Source organism: Mus caroli, chromosome 9, assembly GCF_900094665.2.
Source record: "Mus caroli chromosome 9, CAROLI_EIJ_v1.1, whole genome shotgun sequence".
Taxonomy (NCBI): Eukaryota; Metazoa; Chordata; class Mammalia; order Rodentia; family Muridae; genus Mus; species Mus caroli.
Window position 1 is genome coordinate 113,543,445 of NC_034578.1, and position 21,536 is coordinate 113,564,980.

The 21,536-nt window shown below is 43.1% G+C and overlaps 1 protein-coding gene across 1 annotated transcript in view; it reads right to left on the bottom strand.

The window, feature by feature from the left end:
* The window catches only part of Cmc1 (C-X9-C motif containing 1), a 77,781-nt gene extending 56,361 nt beyond the window's left edge, over positions 1 to 21,420 (bottom strand). The window contains exon 1 of the mRNA XM_021171243.1: positions 21,247 to 21,420. Coding sequence (XP_021026902.1) covers positions 21,247 to 21,265 — 19 coding nt within the window. The 5' untranslated portion in view covers positions 21,266 to 21,420. The remainder of the gene's footprint in view (positions 1 to 21,246) is intronic.
* Positions 21,421 to 21,536: the final 116 nt, after the last annotated feature.

Below are 21,536 nucleotides of genomic sequence, written 5' to 3' on the forward strand. Positions count from 1 at the left end.
CCTACCAGGTTCCATCCTAGACTCTCACCATCCCTACCCGGCTCCATCCTAGACTCTCACCATTCCTACCAGGCTCCATCCTAGACTCTCACCATCCCTACTAGGCTCCATCCTAGACTCTCACCATCCCTACCAGGCTCCATCCTAGACTTTCCAGACAGTACAATCCAAGGGGGCAGGGGGAGCCAGATTGAAAAGGAAGAAATATAATTACAGCTATCAAAGAGAAAATAAATCTACAGAAAAAAAATAGAAACAATCTTTATAAGAACGCCACCAGATTTATTAAAAGAATCAGCATGATTGGCAGACACAAACTGATATGCAACGTTCAGATGAAGATGGCACAGGAAGAGAGCCAGGGGATGAGTCAAGAAGTGTTACAATTGGAAAGTTACTTAGAATGGAAAGAAACTCTGAAAGGGAAATTAGAAGAATAATAGTGGGGACGGCAGTAGAAAGACTACATGCAGTAAATGTCCTCAGTTTTAAACAGAAGCAGAACAGCACTCTCCATTCATGAAGAGGAATTCTTAAAAACAAACAGATCATAAAAAGCAATGCTGCTGATGGTTAAGATGTCTATCTACATTTTGGCTGTAGAGATGGCTCAGTGTTTGAGCACTGGCTGCTCTTCCAGAGGACTGTGTCATATTCTTAGCACCCAAATGGCTACTCACATCTATAACTCCAATTCCAGGGAAGCTGATGCCATCTTCTGACCTCAGGTATACACATGGTACATAGACATACATAGAGGCAAAATATCCACACACATAAAAATTAATAATGATTCAATTTTTAAATAATATATTTACATTCCAGCTAGGCATGGTGGCAAATACTTGCAATCCCACCATTTGGAAGGCTCTAAGCCAGCATGGGGAGGGGAGGAGGCAGAGGGATCTGGGGGGGGGGGGCTTTACTTAGTGAAGTGCTTACTGTGCAAGCACAAGAAGCTACCCCTAGAACCCACATAGTCCATGTGCCAGCCGTGGGGACATGGACTTGCAAGCCCAGTACTGAGAAGGTGAGGACTCACTGGCCAGCCAGCGAAGCCTACCTGGTGACCTCCAGGCCAGTGAGAGAGGCCCGGGCTCAAAGGAGGTGGACAGTGTCCCTGAGGATGACAGCCCAGGTTGTCCTTCAGCTTTCGTGCACCTGCTCACACCTGAACACACACACACACACACACGCACTTAGAAAAAAGATCCACAGATACCTATATTTCACTTAAATGTGGATGGTAATAGACCTTGATAAATTATACACACATATTGTAATCTATAGTGAAACCACTAAAAAAAAAAACCCATTAACTTACAAAGCATTACACATAAATAAAACACTCAGAGTAGAAAGCAAGCAGCATTCAACGTCGTTAAATACACTCATTTACGAATGGCAGTAACACAGCGTAGCTAATTCTGTGAGATGGGTCAGTATGCACGGGAGAAAGCCTACTGCAGCAAAGCTCACAGTAGAAAAGGAGCTCTGAAAGCAATGCTCTAACCTTCCACTTACAAAACCAGAAACAGGGGAAGTGAGCTCCGTGTAAGGAGTCTAAGACAGTGACAGAGCACAGAGCACAGTGAGAAGGGCCAGAGAAAGATAAATCAGATTGTAAAATGCAAGCTGCTTCTCTCTAAATCAACAGAACTAGCCGGGGGGGGGGGGGGGCTCCTTTAACAAATTCGCCAAACACTTAAAGAACGAATAATATCAACTTTAGTCTTTTCCTAACACATTTCAGAACAGCAACATTATGCTAATACCCAGAGCAAAGGGAGTATTTACAGCAAGAACACAGGCACACAAGCACACACACAGTATACCTCATCAACACAAATGTAAGTATGTATCCTCTAGAAAACACCAGTGAATTAAACCCAATATATAAAAAGAAAACCACATAAAACCACATAAATAAGTTGGGTTTATCTCAGCAACTCAAGGTTGTTACACTACTTTAAAATATTATATGTATAGGATGAATATCCTATGAATAGCCTAAAAAATAAAAGTATACATCAATTGGTTCTGCTACAGCACAAGACAAAATTAAATATACATTCATAAAGAAAAAACATTTATAAAAGTAAATTTACTTAATTCAATTTTTAAAACTAAATATTCAACAAGACAAACAAAACAGCAAAACAAAGTGAATCCAATAGCTAATATAATGCTTTAAAAAGGAACACGGAGCACATGAACACATTCCTTATAAAAGTGAAAGGCGAACTACAAACTCACATAACTGCTGGGCACCCAGCTCACAGGGAGAGTATCTAACATGTTCAAGACCCTGGGTTAGGTCCCCAGCACTTCAAACTGGAGAAAAGCCAAGAGGGCTACTATGAAGTTAATAAGACTGTACCAATTCAAGTTTGTGGGTTTAATATCATCTTACAATTATATATCATCCCTACAGAAGTCCATCACAAGGATATATGGGAGTTTACATGGTATTTTTGGTAACTTCATGTGAATCTACAATTTCAAAGAACCAGATATAAAACCATCTAGAAGCCATCACAGAGAAAGGTCATCAGGACCCAGCATCAAGAAGAGCTGACTTATATATAACATCAAACCTATAAGCCAAGGAAGGGGGTTAAAACAAACAAACAAACAAAATCAATGGCTTAGACTTCAGTACATTTTCAAACTTCTGCTCTGTGAAAGAACCCATTAAGGTAAGACATCCATGGCTCAACACTTGGGGCAACAAACGCACCTGGGGTCTAGGATCCCTACTACCTGGGGCAGTGTGGCAGCAGCTCTTCTGACTGGGAACCAGTCCAGAGCGGTCGGCCAGTCACAGTGACCAGGGAAGAAAGTCAAATGGAGCTGTGCACTGCAGTGTGGCCAACAGAGCACTTGTCCAGTATGTACAAGACACGGGTTCCACCCCAGCGTTGTCAAAAGATAAAGGGCAAGCTATGGATAGAAACAAGTTCTACAAATCTCATCTGACAAAGGACTTAATTGAAAATATATGAAAAGCTTTTAACTCAGCAATAAGAAAACAAACACACAAGGCTGGCAAGAGACCTCAGTGGGTACAGGCACCCTGAGCTCTACCCCTAGAGTCCAACAAAAAGTGAAAAGACATGGGGGGTGCGGAACACTAATTACACAAAGTTGCCTCTGCCCTCCACATCATTCATAGTCACACACCCATTCACACACATATCATCATGTACCACACCGGTACACACAATATGGTGTGTTATAAATGGGGAAAGACTTGAACAGACATTATATATAAAGGAGATACACAGCTGGGGGAAAAGCATGCGAAGAGACGCTCAATGCTATCACTTTAGAAAAAGCAAAACTAAGGGACAAGGAGAGAGTAATGAAAGTCTGTTAGAATGGACATGATGTAAATGCCGAGGAGCTGACAGACATAGAGCAGACCCATCCCCTTATGTGCTGCTGAGAAACTTCTTACCGTGACACTCTGAAGCATGAAGCCCGTCCCCATACAGCCCATCATATACTTATCACAACTAAGCAGAGCTCTGTGGATCTACTCTAGAAAACTGCAAACTCGTGTTCTTGTGAATGCCTGCACATAAACCTCACTGTAGGTCTATTTATACTTATAACACATAACACGAAGCTCCTTCAGCAGGTAAGTGGACACACAATAACACTTCAGACTACAGAGTATTAGCAATAAAACAAAGCGACCTCTGACATACAACATAACTTGGCATAACTTGGATAGAGTCCAAGAGCATCACACTGAATGAACAGAGACCTTAAAGGTTACACATGAGAAAGCTACACTGATGGAGAGCAAACCACTGAGAGGCAACGCGGGAACGCCCTCTGTAGTTAGCAGAGTGGCTCTGCTGCTGACTGTGGGCATACTTACTTATTTTAACCTTAACACGTGAAAACAAGCAACTATAGACAGGAAAAGGAGTGGTTTGACTAAGAGGCAACAGCCTGGTGACAGTGTCAATCCCCAGCTTTGTCATAGTGCGTCACAGTAGCACGCTTCTTTTCTGTTATGTTTTTCCCTTGAAAGGAGCTTTTTCTTTTACTGTGACCCTATCAGACACTGATTACACACAGACATTGAATATGTTTGCATGTGTCATGTATGACAAGACTTTATATAAGAAAGAATGAGATTTTAGTCTCCCCTCCAATATCGAGCTTGGTCCTTTGAGGGAATATCTCACCTGCTGAAAGGCATGGACTGTGATTACATATTTACCATTAGGGAACACTGGGTAAAAGGTGCATGGAAATTGTACTAGTTTATAGTTTCTTAGGAGTATTACTAAATTACCACAAAGTAAAGTTATGCTTTTAAAAGTTAAGCATTTTTGAGAGTAGAGAACCTAGTACAACCAAGAAAAAGTGAGTGACCATGAAAACAGCTCTTTACCCATGCTCCTTCAGCAACCATGATGAAATTCACTGGGTCAGACAACAAAAACAATATAGAAGAGAACCTGATTGGGAAGATGAGTGGGAGTGGAACACAAAGTGTAATGAGGGGCATGGCTGTGATGTGATTAAAATGCTTGTACAGATGTGTATGGAACAGGATATAAGCACAGCTAATACACACTAACAAAAACATTCAAAACTCAAAGCCAAATGCAGCCTGTGATAACTCACAACTACCAAACGACTCACTTTTCCAACACTGACAACACTAAGTGATGGAGAGAATGTAAGAACTCTCGTGTGTAGCTGCTGAGAGTGTGAAACCGTGGGGAACACATGCTGAGTGATGTGTAACCACACACTCAACCATGGTCCATTTCTATGAACTCATTTGGTGAAGAACTGAAGCAACGTGTTGAGAAAGTAATGTGTACCTCATCATATTAACCAAAACTGACTTACCAATAGAAACTGATAACCTACCACTAACATCACCATGGATAATGCTGATAGCACTCAACATGGATAAACACTCAAAAAAAAAAAAAAAAAAAAAAAAAACTGGTTGAGCAATAGACAGACACAAGAGAATGGGCTACTGATTCAAGAACAGGCAAAGTTAACCTACACCAATAAGAAGTAGAACCATGGTGTCCATCCACAGGGACTGAGAGGGCCATTTCGGGTGGAGAGTCTGGGATAGATCTGTAAAATGTAAGATGTAGGCATATATTTTTCACAGCCTGCTTTAGCAAGGGGGTGAACCTCCCCTCTAGCCCACCACCCATCAGAGTAGAAAAGAAAGGTTATTAGGATAGAGTTTGTTTAGAAATAGTTCTTCAGGGCGATTCCAATCTTTGCTGTTCTCAGTCCAGTCCACTATCAAACACCAAACATGAACCAGCAGCAGCGGTACAGTCCATTTGGCAGACACCACACACAAATCAGTAAAAGCAGTTCAATCCAGAAGAAACCGTGAGGCTCACCAATCGACCAGAGTCTGCAGAGGCAGCAAGAAGCCACAGGAATCTCACAAGAAGTTCTGTGGTGAGCTTCTCTCTATGAAGTCCCACAGGAGAAGCTCAGCAATGCAATGCAAGGCTGACAGATACGTGTGCCCGTCAACACGGACTAGCAAGGCGGAGCAGAGCAGAACAATGCCTGAGCTCCCACTGTCTGTGGGGTCATATTTATATTCTTTCTAAACATTATGCACCCTTTCACATGTTTGCAAAACATCATTTCACCTCTGTTGGTTTCAGCAAAATATTCTTTCACCTGTCTGCCCCAGCAAAACATCACTATAATCTGAGTCTCCAAAGAAACCAGAACTTTCTGCTCTAGCAAGACCATTAAATTTCATTGGTATTTAAATAACATAGCTTAAAAAAAATAAAAAATAGCACACAGTATAAATCCTAACATCTAACTCTTAGAAGTCCAACAATTACCAAACAAATTTATATGATCTGCTGCTGCTGAAAGATACTGTTCATCTTTTATTAAATTTCTAAGGGTAAAAGTGTCTCTTATAAATGATATGCTGCAGTTATGTAAACTCAGCACAGCCTCCCTGACTCCCTCACTACCCCAGCAATGTGGTGACAGGCTGTCTGCCCAGTTTCTGCTGAGCCGATTTTACAGCCACTTCACGTCCTCCAGGCTCCGTAGGGAAGCAGTGACTGTGACTAGGACTCCCGGCCTGATGCTCAGGCTCTCATTACAGATTTTTTTTTTCAGTAATTTTTATGTCAAGATTTCCTATGACTTTCTTATCTTAAATCAAGGCTAAGTATCAGAGTTGTATTTCCTGCATCATAATCACCAGAAAAACTCTAACCAGACTGAGTTATTTATCAGGAATGTTTGCAACTAGTGTTTCTGACCTGGTATTTTTCATTTTGAATATCTATAGACTTCACTGGCTGAGCACTCATAAATTGTGTGTCTCACATCTTGGAAAACTTCAGATTTCATATTTCCAGATTAGGGGTGCTCAACAAGACTATTGCTAGTTTGACTGAGTTTGCTAGAAAGCACCTGTGACAGTATTTCATGGGTCACCTTGTACAGGGCTGTCATTCATGGAAACCAGCTGTAGTTCTGAACACATTTTGCAGACTTCTGTAAAGATTGCCCTGGTTTACTCAATCCAACGGTCTGAAGAGCAAATATGAGGTTGTCTGCAGCAACTGCATTAACTGTAGGTTCAACACCTGACCAACTGCTCTAAGCCTGCCCTTCCTGACAGCCTGCTCAGCCCCACACCCCAAACTCATCAGCTGCTTACACCAATTCCTTACACTAAATGCCTTCATATATAAATACATGTAGATATATAAATATATACCTCCTACCAAGGGCTTCTCTGATAAAGCCTGCATATACCCCTTAGCAAAGCTTTGATATGAGTTTGTGTGTGTGTGTGTGTGTTACACAAACATAAAGAATTTTAAGTATAGATTCATTTTTCTAAGGTCTTCGTAGTTACTGAGGTCAGCTGAAGTTTAAGATTTAATTCTCAAGGACACCAGCCATCTCACCCAAGATCCACAGTAAATATGCAAAGCGTTTCTCCTGACTCCTTTTCTCTTGCCCACACCTACAACTGCATCCAAATGTCCACTGCCTCTGTCAATAACAACAAACATATTTCATGTATCAGACTGTGAACAGTTTTTACCTTTGTAGGCTACTTATGATCTCTGTTCTGTTTGTGTGTTTATATTTTTGAACAGCATTTTAAAATGCCACTAACCATTCCTGCCTTGCAGCACTTACCAGGTAAGGCTCACGGACCAGATTCTTAAATTCTCTGTATATACTATATGATTTATTTAGGTCTATCTTTTCCCCCTCAATTTTGCTAGAAACTGTCATAAGATGGAGGGTAAAAGCAAACCGTGGTCTTTGAGAAGATAACAGAAATGCAGATGGACAGTAAAGGACAGATTTAAAGGATCCTATCAGAGCAGTAGAACCTGAAGGAACTAAAGAAAAGTGAAGATTCAAAGATGCCCTTGTCCTCTAACTCCTCTAACTCCAAGTAAAACAATGTGACCACATGTGGAAATTAAAAAAAGAAAAAGAAAACAGGAAGGAGAAGTCTCTTGTTGGGCAGGCTGGATGTGAAGTGCTTGTATCACACCTTGTCAAACGGAAAGCCGGCGTCAATGTGTGCTTGAAACTAGGATTGCCTCTGCATAGCCCTGGTCTCTGCATGTACCGTGTAAACCATAACTCGGCATCAATAATTAACACTGTAACTGCTGAACAGAGTCGAATAACTATGGAATACTCATCTACTTTATGAAATCAAAGTTTCACCTTTTTCTCTTACCTACCTAGTCTTACTGAATACCTTATTCATTACATACCCTAGTAAATCTATCCTTTCCTTTCTAAATCCTGCCATGGTTTTAGGCAACTAAGGAACTACTTTTCTGGATCGGTTCTTTGACAAGAGACTGTATATACTGTATATACTGAACCATTTTTCCATGAATAAACTATAGCAGAAGTCCACCTTTGTTATGAATCCTGGTTCATATCCAACACATTGGTTTTTGCCTGGATTACAAAAATTCCTTCTCCTCACCCTGAAGAAAAGTCCCAGGGCAAAGAAACAGTTCTAGAACTGCATGGATATCACTTCAAGGTTTCAAACTCTGACTGCTAAATCAGAAAACAACACTGTTAGGCACATTGCTCTGCAAACATAGCTCTCACCCTCATCAAGAAGCTGGGTTCTACATCAGACAGAGACGGCTACAGAAACACAGGGCAAGCACAGAGAACACGTGACCATGGGCTGCACTACCCCAATGCATACATCGAAATCAAACCCCTATACAGAAGCCTCAGGGAGCCCAGTAGGAGGACTGTAACCAGGACACCTGCTACAGACACTTTCTTCAGGACAGGGCAGGAATGTTGCTACCATGAACTCTCAACAATATGGCTGACTGCACAGGACCTGTGAAGACCACACAGGCTGACATATAAACACAGATGGAGGGAAACGTCCCAAACCCCTGCTCCTAGATAAATTCAGTGGCTGCTGAGAGAGAAAGAGTCCACTTTCCCCAAGGATGGGCCTCCTAACTGATTGCACAACTGTCAGTGATGAGCCCTGAACACTTCCACATAGGCAGCACGTAACTGGGCACAGTAGGGTTTTTATAGGTTAGTGTATGTGTGTGTGTGTGTGTGTGTGTGTGTGTGTGTGTGTGTGTGTGTATGAGAGCAATAACTATAGGAGGGGTTGTAATTCCAGAGTGATGTGGGGGACTAGAGTTGGAGAAAGGAAACAAAGGGTTGTAGGGATGTAAATATAGTATACTCATGAATGAAATTCTCAAAAATTAATTTTAAGCAAAAAATTTGATAGTTTTAAATGTATAAGTTCTAAGATTTTTCTCATTGGATAGTATATAAACTATCACACCAATTATTATAATTTTGTATATAATACAAAACTATCTTCAATACTACAAATAGAGATTTATCTCCTAGTGTTAATATTGTATGCCTATGTTATGCATTTGTATAAGAGCCTGAAAAAACTATCAAATTTACAGTGTGCTACAATATAGCCATATAAATTTATTCTAAGGCAAGAATCAGGGTTAACAGCACTGGGGGAAATTTCCAAAGCTCCAGACTCTCAGCGTTCTATCATCACCTGAAAGTCAATTTTCACCTTTTCCACTGGCTGCATTTGTTAGCTCAGGTTTTGTTTGGGGGCTCACGTGTTCCTGCAATATGGTAGTACTAGGTTATAAGGCTACTGATAGCAGCTCTTGCTATGAATCCACAACATGGCAGTGAAATAAACCTCAAGGCTGTAGAAACTTTCCTAGGAAAGAATAGGGCCCATAAAGGGCCAGGTCTACCCTTTCAGTAATGAACATATTCTAAGTTAACCACTTTAGCTTTTTAAAAGATCTTCTTTACTTTCATTTCATGTGCTGGAGTATTTTGCCTATATGTGTGACTATGTGTGCATGCATGTTCACGCACATGTGTGTGTACACAGCAGGTATGGCTGATGCACATAAAGGCCAGAAGAGGGCATTAGATTCCCTAAAACTACAGTTATCAAAAGAGGACTGTGAACCACTACGTGAGTGCTGGGAACTGAGCCTGAGTCCTCCGAAAGAGTGGCAAGTGCTCTTAACTGCTGAGCCTCCTCTCCAGATTCCCAACCTAGCTAGCTTTGGACCTTTAAAAAATGAGATTAACAAATAAATGTTACAAGGTACTCTTATTTGCATCTGGAGACGTTTTCATGCCACTGCTATTACAGAGGAAATCGAGAAAAGTGCCTGCAATAATCTGCTGAGTGATGTTTTTGTTTGTTTTGATTTAGTTTTGGTTTTGGTTTTGTTGTTGGTTTTCTCTGTGTATCCCTGGCTGTCCTGGAACTCCCTCCATAGATCAGGCTACCAGGTTGGCCTTGAACTCAGATCAGTCTGCCTTTGCCTGAGATTAAAGGCAAATGCCTCCACCACCCAGTTCTGCTGGGTGTTTCGCAGGACAATACTTTCCATCTTTGGGTCCCTCTGTGTACTAGCAGCTTCTAAGGATCTCAAAGGGCCCCAGGTGCAGGCGGGCTCAGGACCTAAGAGCACAGCTCTCAATTAGAACCTCCTCCTCACCCAGAGCAGACCAGTCCCCTCCACCCACATTCACAATCTTGCCAGGCTGCTCAAATTACATTCTTATACTAAAAACAAAATAAAAATGTGTTTTTAAAAAAGTGCTTAGTGAGAACCGGCCTTGGGAAAAGGCTTAAACTGGGAAGACAGCAAGCAGCAGTGGTCAGTCTTTACGCCATCTTCCTTCCAAGCCACACTTGAGCTGACAGCAGGGAAGCTTACCAGGAGAGAATTTTTCTCCTCAATAAAATGCGTGTTTGCCTTGAGCCTCGTAATCACAAGGGGATGGAGTCTTCATAGCAGCCCTCTCTGTATTGTATTCCATTTTGCAGATGGTGAGGTGCAGGCTCCATGGGTGAAACCCACAAAGTGGCAATGTCAAGGTCATGTAATCCAGTCCCCACTCTTCCACGACAGCATCACTCACAAGGAGCAGGGGCCTACTTAAGGATCTGGCAAGTGAGGTTATGTAAGTGTCTGTAGTGACTAAGATGCCTGGAAACAACCTTCAGACAGCAAGGTCGCAGAGGCAGCTTGGGAGCGGGAAAATTGGAAATGTCAAAGTTCAAGGTTTGCTTCTTCTATTGATTAAAAAAAAAAAAAACAAGAAAGTCAAATAGAATTCTGACTCCTACAGAAGAGAATTTTTTAAGTTAAAAAAAATAGCAAGAGAAGCAATTTGTCAGTTAGAGGAAACAGCAAACATTCAAAGAGAAGAAACATTAAAAGTTAGGTTAGCAACAAATCTGTTTAAAGCTCAAGAGCTTCTACAAAATACATAGATTACATACAACGTGGTAGCTGTGTTTATTTGTGCTTAGCTTCTGGGTCCCGTCTCCCACAATAACACACTCCAGCTGACCATCACTGTGGGCTCCAGATTGCCGCCTACCCATATTCCATATTCCATATTCACTCACAGGAACTGTGCCTGTTACCAGGAGCACCTACTTCTCAGACCTCAGATTCTACAGACTGGCAGGTGTGGACCTTCCATTCCCAGCATTACTTCAACATGAGGCTACAAAGGATACATGGCTAAGCAGGACACTGCCTATGTAAGGAGACCGAATTTAGACCTAATGCACTCTTGCTGCAATGCAATCCTCATGAAACCGTGAATTCTTAAAAGGAATTCACAAGCTTCATCTACAGCCAAACTGGAAGACCACCCCTCGTGCAAGGAATTTCCCACTGGTTTCCAGTAAAAAGACATCAAGCCATGGGGAACAGATAAAGGAATGAAAATTTGCCTGTGGCCTGTTTAACAATATTCTGCCCAAATGACTTGCTTCTCCTCACAAATGCATCTGGGTAGCAGTAGAATACCCCCAACTCTGAATGCTTCTCAGTGTCTTTGCCTACGTCTCCACTGTTTCTTTTTGTTAATCTTGTAATTTTTCATCAGATTTCTGTGAAAAGCATGTATGACAGTGTGGTGGGCAGGGAATTCCCGAGAGTCTATGGGCTTATGTCACAAGGCCTGCTTCTGCTTGGATGCTCAAATCACACCTTTCCTAGCGTGGCGTTCAGATTCAGGTTCAACTGGACCATGATAAATGTTTTCACCTTTGTGTGTGAGTGTGGAAGAAGAGACACATTCCATCTCACAGATAATCACCTACTTCCTTACCCAACTCATCTCCGCTTAAACTGGCTAAGACTTACGCTCACCTTCAGAACTAAGACAAAACGATGATAGTGAAACTAACTCATCATAAGAAACCTGAAGCAAACACTCAATGTTTCCAGACAGATCCTGAACAATGCTAAGAGTTCCAGGGAAAAGCACTGAAGCTGACACAGTGAGCGGCCGCTCTGATTCCTTCAAGGTAATCCACGGGATCATTTCTCTTTCTTTCTTTGATATGGAAATCATCACAAACTGTTGAGTTATCCCGGCACACGGGGCATGCCAATCTCTGTGTACTTCCAGTTGGCGTGTGTGCTGCCAAGGATCACCAGGCATGGCGGCCCTTACCCAGACGCCACTGCTCCAAGTGCTCGCCCCCATCTCCCTGCCCTCCACTCCCATTCTCAACTGTCTGCTGGGAATTTCCAAGTCCCATCAACAGGCCAATTTCAACTTAACCTGGAACCTTCATTGTGACATTCTGAGTTACATTATCCTACTTTCAGGTAAAGTGTTTACACAATGTGACTGCAGACGGCAGGAGGGAGTGTACGGATAGTTCTATAGTGATGAGGTTAAATGTCACCATCAGGTAGGACTGGCTTTATAAAAGAGACAGAGCCCTTCCCTTCTACTACATGAAAATCTAGAAAGCATCTATCAGCAAGGCAGAGGATTGTTACCAATATCAAGACTAACTGGCATCTTGGATTGCCCCGCCTCCAGAAAGATAAGAATATCACGTCTATTGTTCAAGCCACCCACCTAGTCTGGGAGTCACCTGGGCTATGGTGTTTGGCTATGATATGGTGAGCCAGCTAGGGAAGACTCTGGTACTCTAGATTCTTACCCTGGCTAAAGTCCACCATAGAAGGCGGCTGTTTCTGACCCTTGCTCCATCCAGACAGTTATTCTGGAAGTGCAGGAGAGGCGGTAAAGGCTCCCCAGATTATCCTAAAGTGCGGCTGATTCCCGAGACGGCATGAGTTATGCTAGTGGAGTCTAGAGACCCTAGTTGTTTTTTTAACTACTCTCTACCTCACAGCAGAGCATACAGCAGATACGCAATGAGACCACTTAATGAATACTGTACAGGACAGCTTCAAAATTCGACAGTTATGAACACTTGTTCTGAGTACTGCACCTCTTATCACATTACAGGCTACACACAGAAGGAGTAAGACAGATAAACTTCCTTATTCTGCACCACACACATTTGAAAGTCTATGCTCTCAATTAATCATTAATTGTGCTTAATTTGAGCTGTAAAAAACTCCCAGTAACAATTCATTATTATAAGAAAAAAAAACCCACAATATCAGTTTTTTACAAATTTTCCCAGCAATCTTATTCCTTTAATGTAATGTTCTAATATAGCCCTTTGAGCTAGAAGTTTAATTTGTGTATTAATGTTCTTATCTGAGTACAGTTTTATTAGGTTCACTTATACTGCCCAGTATTTCTCATCTTTTGACATCTATAAACATGTATTTCCACAAATAAGCCATTAAATAATGGTACTAATAAAAAATAACAAGGGTTTTGTTCTGAACTTTCTGTGTTGAGACAGAAACCCCTTGCAAACCAGGAGGAATATTCAGAATCACAAACACTACAGGCCTGAAGACGCCTTAGTAAATATCTGGTCTATCTCTGTCTCCTCTCTCTCACCCCAAAACCTCCTATGATGCTACCTGCAGCTGATGACACCCGAAACCGGAAGTCAGTCCTACATCTTCCCATCTTGGTGAAGAGTCTGTGACCCAGCACAGCACAGGTACCTTCTTGGTAGACCATCTCCAACTGTCTGGGCCTGTCCAGCCATGCATGGGAAAACCATACTGTCTCCTACACTGCTGTTTTACCTTCTTGCTTTCTACTTCAAGTTTTCCTTTATCTCCAATGGTTTTAGACAAATCACATCTACAGATTTCCCATTAGATCTCAAGAAAAACAAGCTGGACTTAGGAGGGGAGAGGCACCACACACAGAGTCTATATTATTTCTATACGGTTCTTGGCATGCGAATTTCAATTACTTTTTTAAAGACTGAGAGAGGGACGGCAATCAGGGAAGCTTCTTCGGAAACTTTTAAAGAAATGAACAATGAAGAATGAAAAAGAAGGAAACGAAAGAAAAAGATGCATCTATCTACATGGCCAGTTCCAGGCTCATCCTAGGCCAACGTCACTCAAGAGCTTTTACTACAATCCTGAAAAACATTACAAAATACAGTGTATTTATGTAAATACCCATTGCTATCCAAATTAAGATTCCTGATAGTTTCAGATAGTTTAGTTTTAGGATGGAGCCGGTGTTAGCATTCTGTCTAAGCTCTGCCCCACAGTTACCTGGCAACAGCCAGGTAGGCCAGACCCACTGTAAAAGCAGCTGCTTGCCTCTCCTCCCTCTCTTGCTCTTGCTCCTCTCTTGCTCTCTTGCTCCTGTCTTCCTTCTCCTATTCTCTCCCCATTCCCCTCTCCTCTCTCTCTCTCTCCACGCGCTCATGGCCAGCCTCTACTCTACTCCCCTCCCTTCTCCTCCACTCCCCTCCCCTCCTCTCTCTTTCTCTGCCTCTATACCCTCTTAACTCCCCTCCCATGCCCTTAATTAAACTCTACTCTATACCATACCATCTTGTGACTGTTCCCTCAATGGGAAGGGATGCCTCAGCATGGGCCCACTGAGGCACCCCTTCCCCCATAACTCACCACACCTCCATAGAACATACCCCCCCTCTCTTTATCCTTTTATAAACACATCAGCTGGGCAGTGGTGGCACACGCCTTTATTCCTAGCACTTGGGATCCACCACAGAGGCAGGCGGATTTATGAGTTCGAGGCCAGCCTGGTCTACAGAGTGAATTCCAGGACATCCAGGGCTACACAGAGAAACTCTGTCTCGCTAAAGCCAAAAACAAACAAACAAACACACACACACACACACACACCAGCTGGTATGTCTCCCATGGCAGAAATGTTGGTGCATTCACCTCTACAATCCCCAGAGCTGCCCATGAGCAGGAACCTCTCTAAGTCCTCCTACTGCTGCCTTCCTCCCACTCCTGTGGTAACAACGTCACTGAAAAATGGTTCCTAAGTCCAGCTCCCTTGCCTCCACACCAGGACAACCTATGCAGTTTTGGTGCACAGGAAATGATCAGACTGAGGCTAAGCTTCCCAGAAACCACATTCTTCCATTTCCTCCACCCTGTCTCCCTTATACTTCCCTTTCTGAGAGAACCACATCAATAAAGCTATAGAGGGAATCTCTTACAAGCATCACCTGTCAATAAAAAAGCTTATGGCCAATGAGCTGAGGCAGAAAATAGGAGGTGGGACATCCAGAGGGACAGAGAGAGAGATTCTCCCTAGAACACTAAGGAGATGGACATGAGAAGATGAAGAAAGGAAACCAGCAGCGTTGCTGAACTCCGGTTAGAATAAGGGGGATAACTGAGTTATGAGCTGGTCAGAGAGCAAGCCGGAGGAGCGTATGGCCTAAGCATTTATCTGTAAGTCATTACCCTCAGAGTTGTTATTCCTGGGAGTTAATGGTTGGGAGGAAAAGCGAAGAATTACACAAAGCACTGCATGTAAAACATCCAAGTGGAGCCTACACCTGTGGCCTTCCTTTCTACTGTCCCTAAATTTAAAAAGGAAAACGGGGCTGCTCAAAGAAATAACAAATTCTATGAACCAGTATAAGATAAACCTTAGGTATCTTGTGTGAAGGAAATAAGAAAATGTTCAAAAAACAGGATGATATCACAAGGATACAGAGGCTGGTGAAAAACGACTTGCAATAGTCAATTTAAACACAAACACAATTCCAAATACAGATGAGCTGTAAGCCACTGAAAAGGGGCCCTGTGGTCCTTACAGTCACACCCATAACACATTCCTGAGTACATGCTAGGACACTAAGGGACGCCTCTTGCAAAAATGTCACCACTCACTTAGGAAATGCAGATGAAATGTTGACGATGGAAAACCGTTTTAGTAAGAGCCAAGTGATGCTAAATCACAGGATTTGTAAGGAGGGGACATTTACCCAGCATGGCACTCTACCTACAGAGGACATAATAACTGCAAGAGGGAGAAAGAGACAGCAAAGAAAGGGAAAGCTTTCGGGAGGTAACTAAAACCACCACCACCACCAAAGATAACCACATGATGCGCGTGACGCGAGAGGATACCTAAGAAAGATGCATCACTTACCGCATCAGCTAAGGATGGGCACATCGATAATCAAAACCCAGAACGGCAGAAAACAAGCAAAATTCTACATGTTACCATGTACCTAAAACCTTCTGGTCCTTCTCTCAAAATAGAATTTGAAGCTCTTGAGGGTTTACGGACACTTCTGTATTTACCGTCTTCACAGGGAAGCCCCCGACTAGCATGACTCAGGCTTCTACGTCAAGTCTTCTTTCTGTGCAGTTTGTTTATCCCAATGTCTCTAAACTTTTCACAGCAACCCATGCGAACACCATCAAGTTAATCCACTGGGGCCAAAACAATGCATTTTCTAAGGCAAATACACTTCTAGACTAGATATATCAAATGCACAAGCCAACTAGTGACTGTTTCCACTCTGGAGCACCATGGTCCTGCCTGTCTAAAGAGACTCTAGGAAATCATGATGCACAACTGTAATCCAACATCTTGGAGGCTAAGGAAGGGGATCACACACACCTGAAGCCAGTGTGGGTTACATAGTAAGTTCAAGGCCAGCCAGGATGAGTCTGGGGATGAGGCACGAAGGCCTGGTTCTGCAATCCCGGCTCCACGTAAGCAGGTGTGGTGGTGCATGCATCCCAGCCTGGAGGTGGGGGGGGTTGAGCATCAGGAGGAGCACAAGCATAAGCTTAAGGCTGGACAAAACTACATAAGACCCTGCCTGAATAAAAAGCCATGGCAAACGTTAAGTTTCCAGTCAAGCATACACCTCACAGAACTAAGCTCACAATGCTCAAGGTGGGGATGGGGGGAGAGTCTTCAAATATGCTTGCTTAGACATCTAACTTACCAGAAAGTAAGTCTCCAGTGAATATAAGTGCGAGTTCTAAATGCACATTCCACGAGGTAACACTCAAGCTAGAAGGAGAAGCAGAGTGAGCCTGGCCTTGTCACTGCAGCCTTCTCCCTCGCATGAAACCATAGACCTGAGCCCCATGCACTATACACCTACACCTAAGCCCCACCCACGGGATGGCAGCAGGCTCCTCACCTCACTTCCCAGTTCAAGCTTAGCCAGGACCAGCTTTCTCCACTTCCCAGATTCCTTGAAGAGAACAGCAATGGACACCCCCAGAAGGGCACAGACAGACAGACAGACAGACAGGCATTTTGCAAAAGTAAAGGGAAAGGAGGAACCTGGGCTAACTAACAAGGGAAGAGAAGCCTTGGCCGTCCTAAAAGGAGAGAAGAGAAAGAGGTGGCAGGAGCTCTCCTGGGTCGTACACCCAAAGAATGACCCCTGTGGCTGTCATCTGGAAACATAATAAATTCAGAAACATTTCATGAAATACCAGAATAGGCAAAGGTGTAAGCAGATAGTTTCCTGATACTTTCAGTTATTGGGTTAGATATAAATCTAGATAGATTTATATCTAACCCAATAACTGAAAGTATCAGTATATATCAGTTAGGGACAGAGGCTAACTTCTAAAACTGTTATAAAGCAGAAATCAAAATAATTTTTTTTTGTTGTTGTTTTTTCAAGACAGGGTTTCTCTGTGTAGTCCTGGCTGTCCTGGAACTCACTCTGTAGACCAGACTGGCCTCGAACTCAGAAATCCGCCTGCCTCTACCTCCCGAGTGCTGGGATCAAAGGCGTGCACCACCACGCAGGCCAAAATAAACTTTTAAAGCAACAGCACCAAAGAGGACCTGATGTAAATTAAGTTCTTATCCATGGCCATAACCGATAAAACTGTCTACATACCTAGTTTCTGAAATATTTTTTGGACTAATTTTTATATCTTACTGGTTCCTTCACTAATTAATGAGTTGAAGAAAATCTTTAACACATATCCATTTTTTTGCATGAGTCATAATTTTACCTTTCTGAAAATTATACTTAACAAGCATGAATTTTAACATTTGTATTAATAGGTGATAGTGGGTTATATGTTTTTAAAAACATCTTTGCAAGTTTTAATCACTAAATTTGACTAGATTTTTCTAAAATATACAATGTTTACAGAAAGTATTATGATTTTGCAAAGAACTGTAACTTGAAATAAGATAAACTTAAGTCCTAGTATAGGAGAATGAGCTGCACTACAAACTCTTGCAATATTATTGGGGTCAAAGGTCCCAGTTATGACTGAAGGTTGTAAGAATCTCCTTTCAGAACAGAGACCATACATACATATATACGTATATACATACATATATACATGCACACATACATATATACATACATAATACATACATGCATATATATATATGCATACACATATATACATACATACATACATACGTATATACATACATATATACATACATAATACATATATACATACATACATGCATATATACATACATACACATATATATACATACATATGTCTGTGTGTATCACACACACACGCACAGTTAGTGAGTGATAAGTCAGCAGAACTGGGATCGTGCGTGCAGAGCGGCATGTTGGAACTGGCTAACAAGTACTGCAGTGTCGGAGGATCTACGAGTGCAGCTCAGGCAGGCATCAGTATGAATTCAATCCCTCTCATTACCACTTCACTTGGCATCTTTTTCCTTTCTCTAGCCTCTTCCACTTAGGACAGTAGAAAAGAGTAAGCACAAGTGTGGCTGATAAACCTTCAGGGAGTGGTGTTACCAACTTTATAAATGGAAAAGTCTAAAGGAAGAGTCACACAAGAATTCGGATGCAGCCTACATCTCACTGTTGGGTCCAGACTTTGAGGAAAAAAAAAGAATTAAAATGCTTTATCATCGAATTCAAGGCCTAAACCAGCTAGGTGTTCATCTCGAGCCTACTTTCTTAACTTTCTCCTATGGTTCTCCTCTGTACTCTACCCCTCTGTCAGTTCAATGTTTTCCAAGCATTTGCCACTTTGAATGCCCACCCTGGTCCCAGCCCCAGCTTTTCATGGAAGCGCCTTCTCATCCTTGACACAGCAAAGCAGATGGCACTTCTCCACACGCTCTCAGCTTAGCAAAAGCACCGCTCCCCTCACAATCTTTCTTCATAATGTGTCTTTAAGTGTCTGTGAACCAACAGGGAGAAGCTATTTCAGGTGGGGTCCTTGTTTGTCCTTTATATTACCGTTTCCTAGATTACAGAACAATATACCATGAATTCTGGGACCCCCAACAAGTTTATTTTTACCAAAAAGTACTTTAAAAGTATGGCTGACAGCCTTGGTTGAGAAGGAAACCACAAGGTTTCTAACAAAACTTGGCCCTAACAGACAATAGCAAAGCCAGGCAGTGGTGGCACATGTCTTTAATCCCAGCACTCGGGAGGCAGAGGCAGGCGGACTTCTGAGTTCGAGACCAGCCTGGTCTACTGAGTGAGTTCCAAGACAGCCAGGGCTACACAGAGAAACGCTGTCTCGGAAAAACCAAAAACCAAAAAGAAAAAAAAAAGAAAAACAAAAAAACGCCAATAGGCCAATAGCAATGTAGCCTTGAGCACACTACACATTCCCAGGGGGTGAAGAGTAACAAGAAACTGCTGAGAGCAAATATGAAGTGTTTCTTACATTTTCTCATCTGTCTAAATAAAGATCCATGCAGGCCTTTAACCCAGTGGCTCCCAACCTGTGGGATTACCATCCCTTTTGGCAAGCTTCTATCTCCAAGAAATTTATGTTTCCTAACAGTAGTGAAATTGCAGTTATGAAGTAGCAATGAACATGATTCTGTGGTTGGGGGGGTCACCACAACCTGAGGAACCTGAGGGTCTCAGCGTTAGGAAGGCTGAGAGCCACTGCTTTAACCTGAGTGCCCCACCCCTATCTGCATGAGATTATCTTCAAGGTCATAAAATACCCAAATCATATGCGCTTTACCTGAACTTCCCTTACCCCATTCCTCATTACTGCCTCCTGCCTTCCCATCAAAGCAGTCACCCTCAAACCAAGGAAGACTCAGTATGCTTTACCACATAACCGCTGCTCATGTTGCTGCTGCAAACCTGGGTCTACTGCTGCTTCAGAGTCCAGTCCAAATATTTTGCCTCAAACTGGTAGGATGGAGCGGTGTTCTACAACTGCTTCATGCTTGAAATTATAGAAGTACCCGAGTCTACCATTATCTGTGCTCAGACATGATATAGACAGACACTTGTAGACTCTGGTCTATGACATTGGGTGGAGAGTAAGCAGGGTGCTGCAGCAGATGAACAGAACAGACGTTTGCTTTAGACAGTGCTAAGTTCTATGAGGAAGGGACATTTGAATTCACATCTGATGGACCTGCAGCTAGGAACGAGCTAGGGGGAGTGACTACAGGCAGCGGCTTAACCTTTCTGAGCCTGCTTCCTACTCTGTGAAAATGGAGATAAAAGAACCAACCATGCAAATACTATTCTGGAACAATTGAATACACTTAGCTTTATAACAAAGTGACCAGTTATTTGAATGCTATACCTAGTTTCCACCCTATTTGAGGGCCACACGTGAGCTTTCGATTCAGAATCTTCAAAGGTCTGAAAGTCTCTAACCTACCAATACCTTGAGTTTTTCTATCCATAAAGATTAGACTCGCCAGGGAGTGGTGGTGCACGCCTTTAATCCCAGCGCTTGGGAGGCAGAGGCAGGCGGATTTCTGAGTTCGAGGCCAGCCTGGTCTACAGAGTGAGTTCCAGGACAGCCAGGGCTACACAGAGAAAGCCTGCCTCGAAAAACCAAAAACCAAAACAAACAAAAAAAGACTATAGACTCATTACCACTACCTTTCCATCTCTGTCTCTTCGCCGTTAGTTAAAAGTACTGAGTGCGCTTCTGTAAAACTTCCTGAGCAACTGAACTGGACTGCAAACCTAAGTGAAACCATGCAAGTTAAAACTCGGAAATGCCGTTTCCAAGAAAACGACTCTAGCCAGTCGGTCCTGGAGCCTTTGTCACACTGGGCTACAAGGATGAACTTGGGAGTAGACGGCATAAAATTCCCGGAACAAAATGTCAAACTGTGCACAGTTTTCTGGGACAACTGTGTCTATACCCTATACTGTTTAAAAGGAGCCTGCGCCCCAACGGAGGAAAAACAAATTTTAAAAAAAAACAAAAAACAAACAAACAAACAAACAAAAAACAACTAGACGAGACGGTGCAGAGATTGAAGAGATGATGGAAGTTGACACAAGGAACCCAACGCCCCTCACTGAGCACCAGAGCCCCAGCGAGCGGCAGATGGACAGCCTGTCGCGGAGAGTGGAAACCCAGCCGCCGGGCTAGGTGAGGCGCTAGCCGCGGAAGCCATGCATCCTCCGAGCACCTGACCGCCGGCGCCGGGCAGAGACCCGCGCCCAGGCCCTCACAACCACGCCGACCCCAGTACCTGCGGGGTCCAGCGCCATCTCGGAGGGCGGAGAAGCAGCAAGCCACTCAAGCGCTACGGGGCTGGCAGGGGAGGAGCCTGCGCTGGGCTGCGCGCGCAGCCGCCTGCTCGCCCGCAGCCTCGGACCGGAGAGCCCGAGCGCGACCTCTGCAGCGAGAACTGGCCACGCCCACGTCCCTTGTTCCTACTTCCGGTTTGTTCTACGCCTGCGCCCGACTGCCCTCTCCCGGAATCCTGCTGGAAAGGGGACGGGTTTCGCAGGGAAAGAGGGCGTGGCCACGCATGCGCTC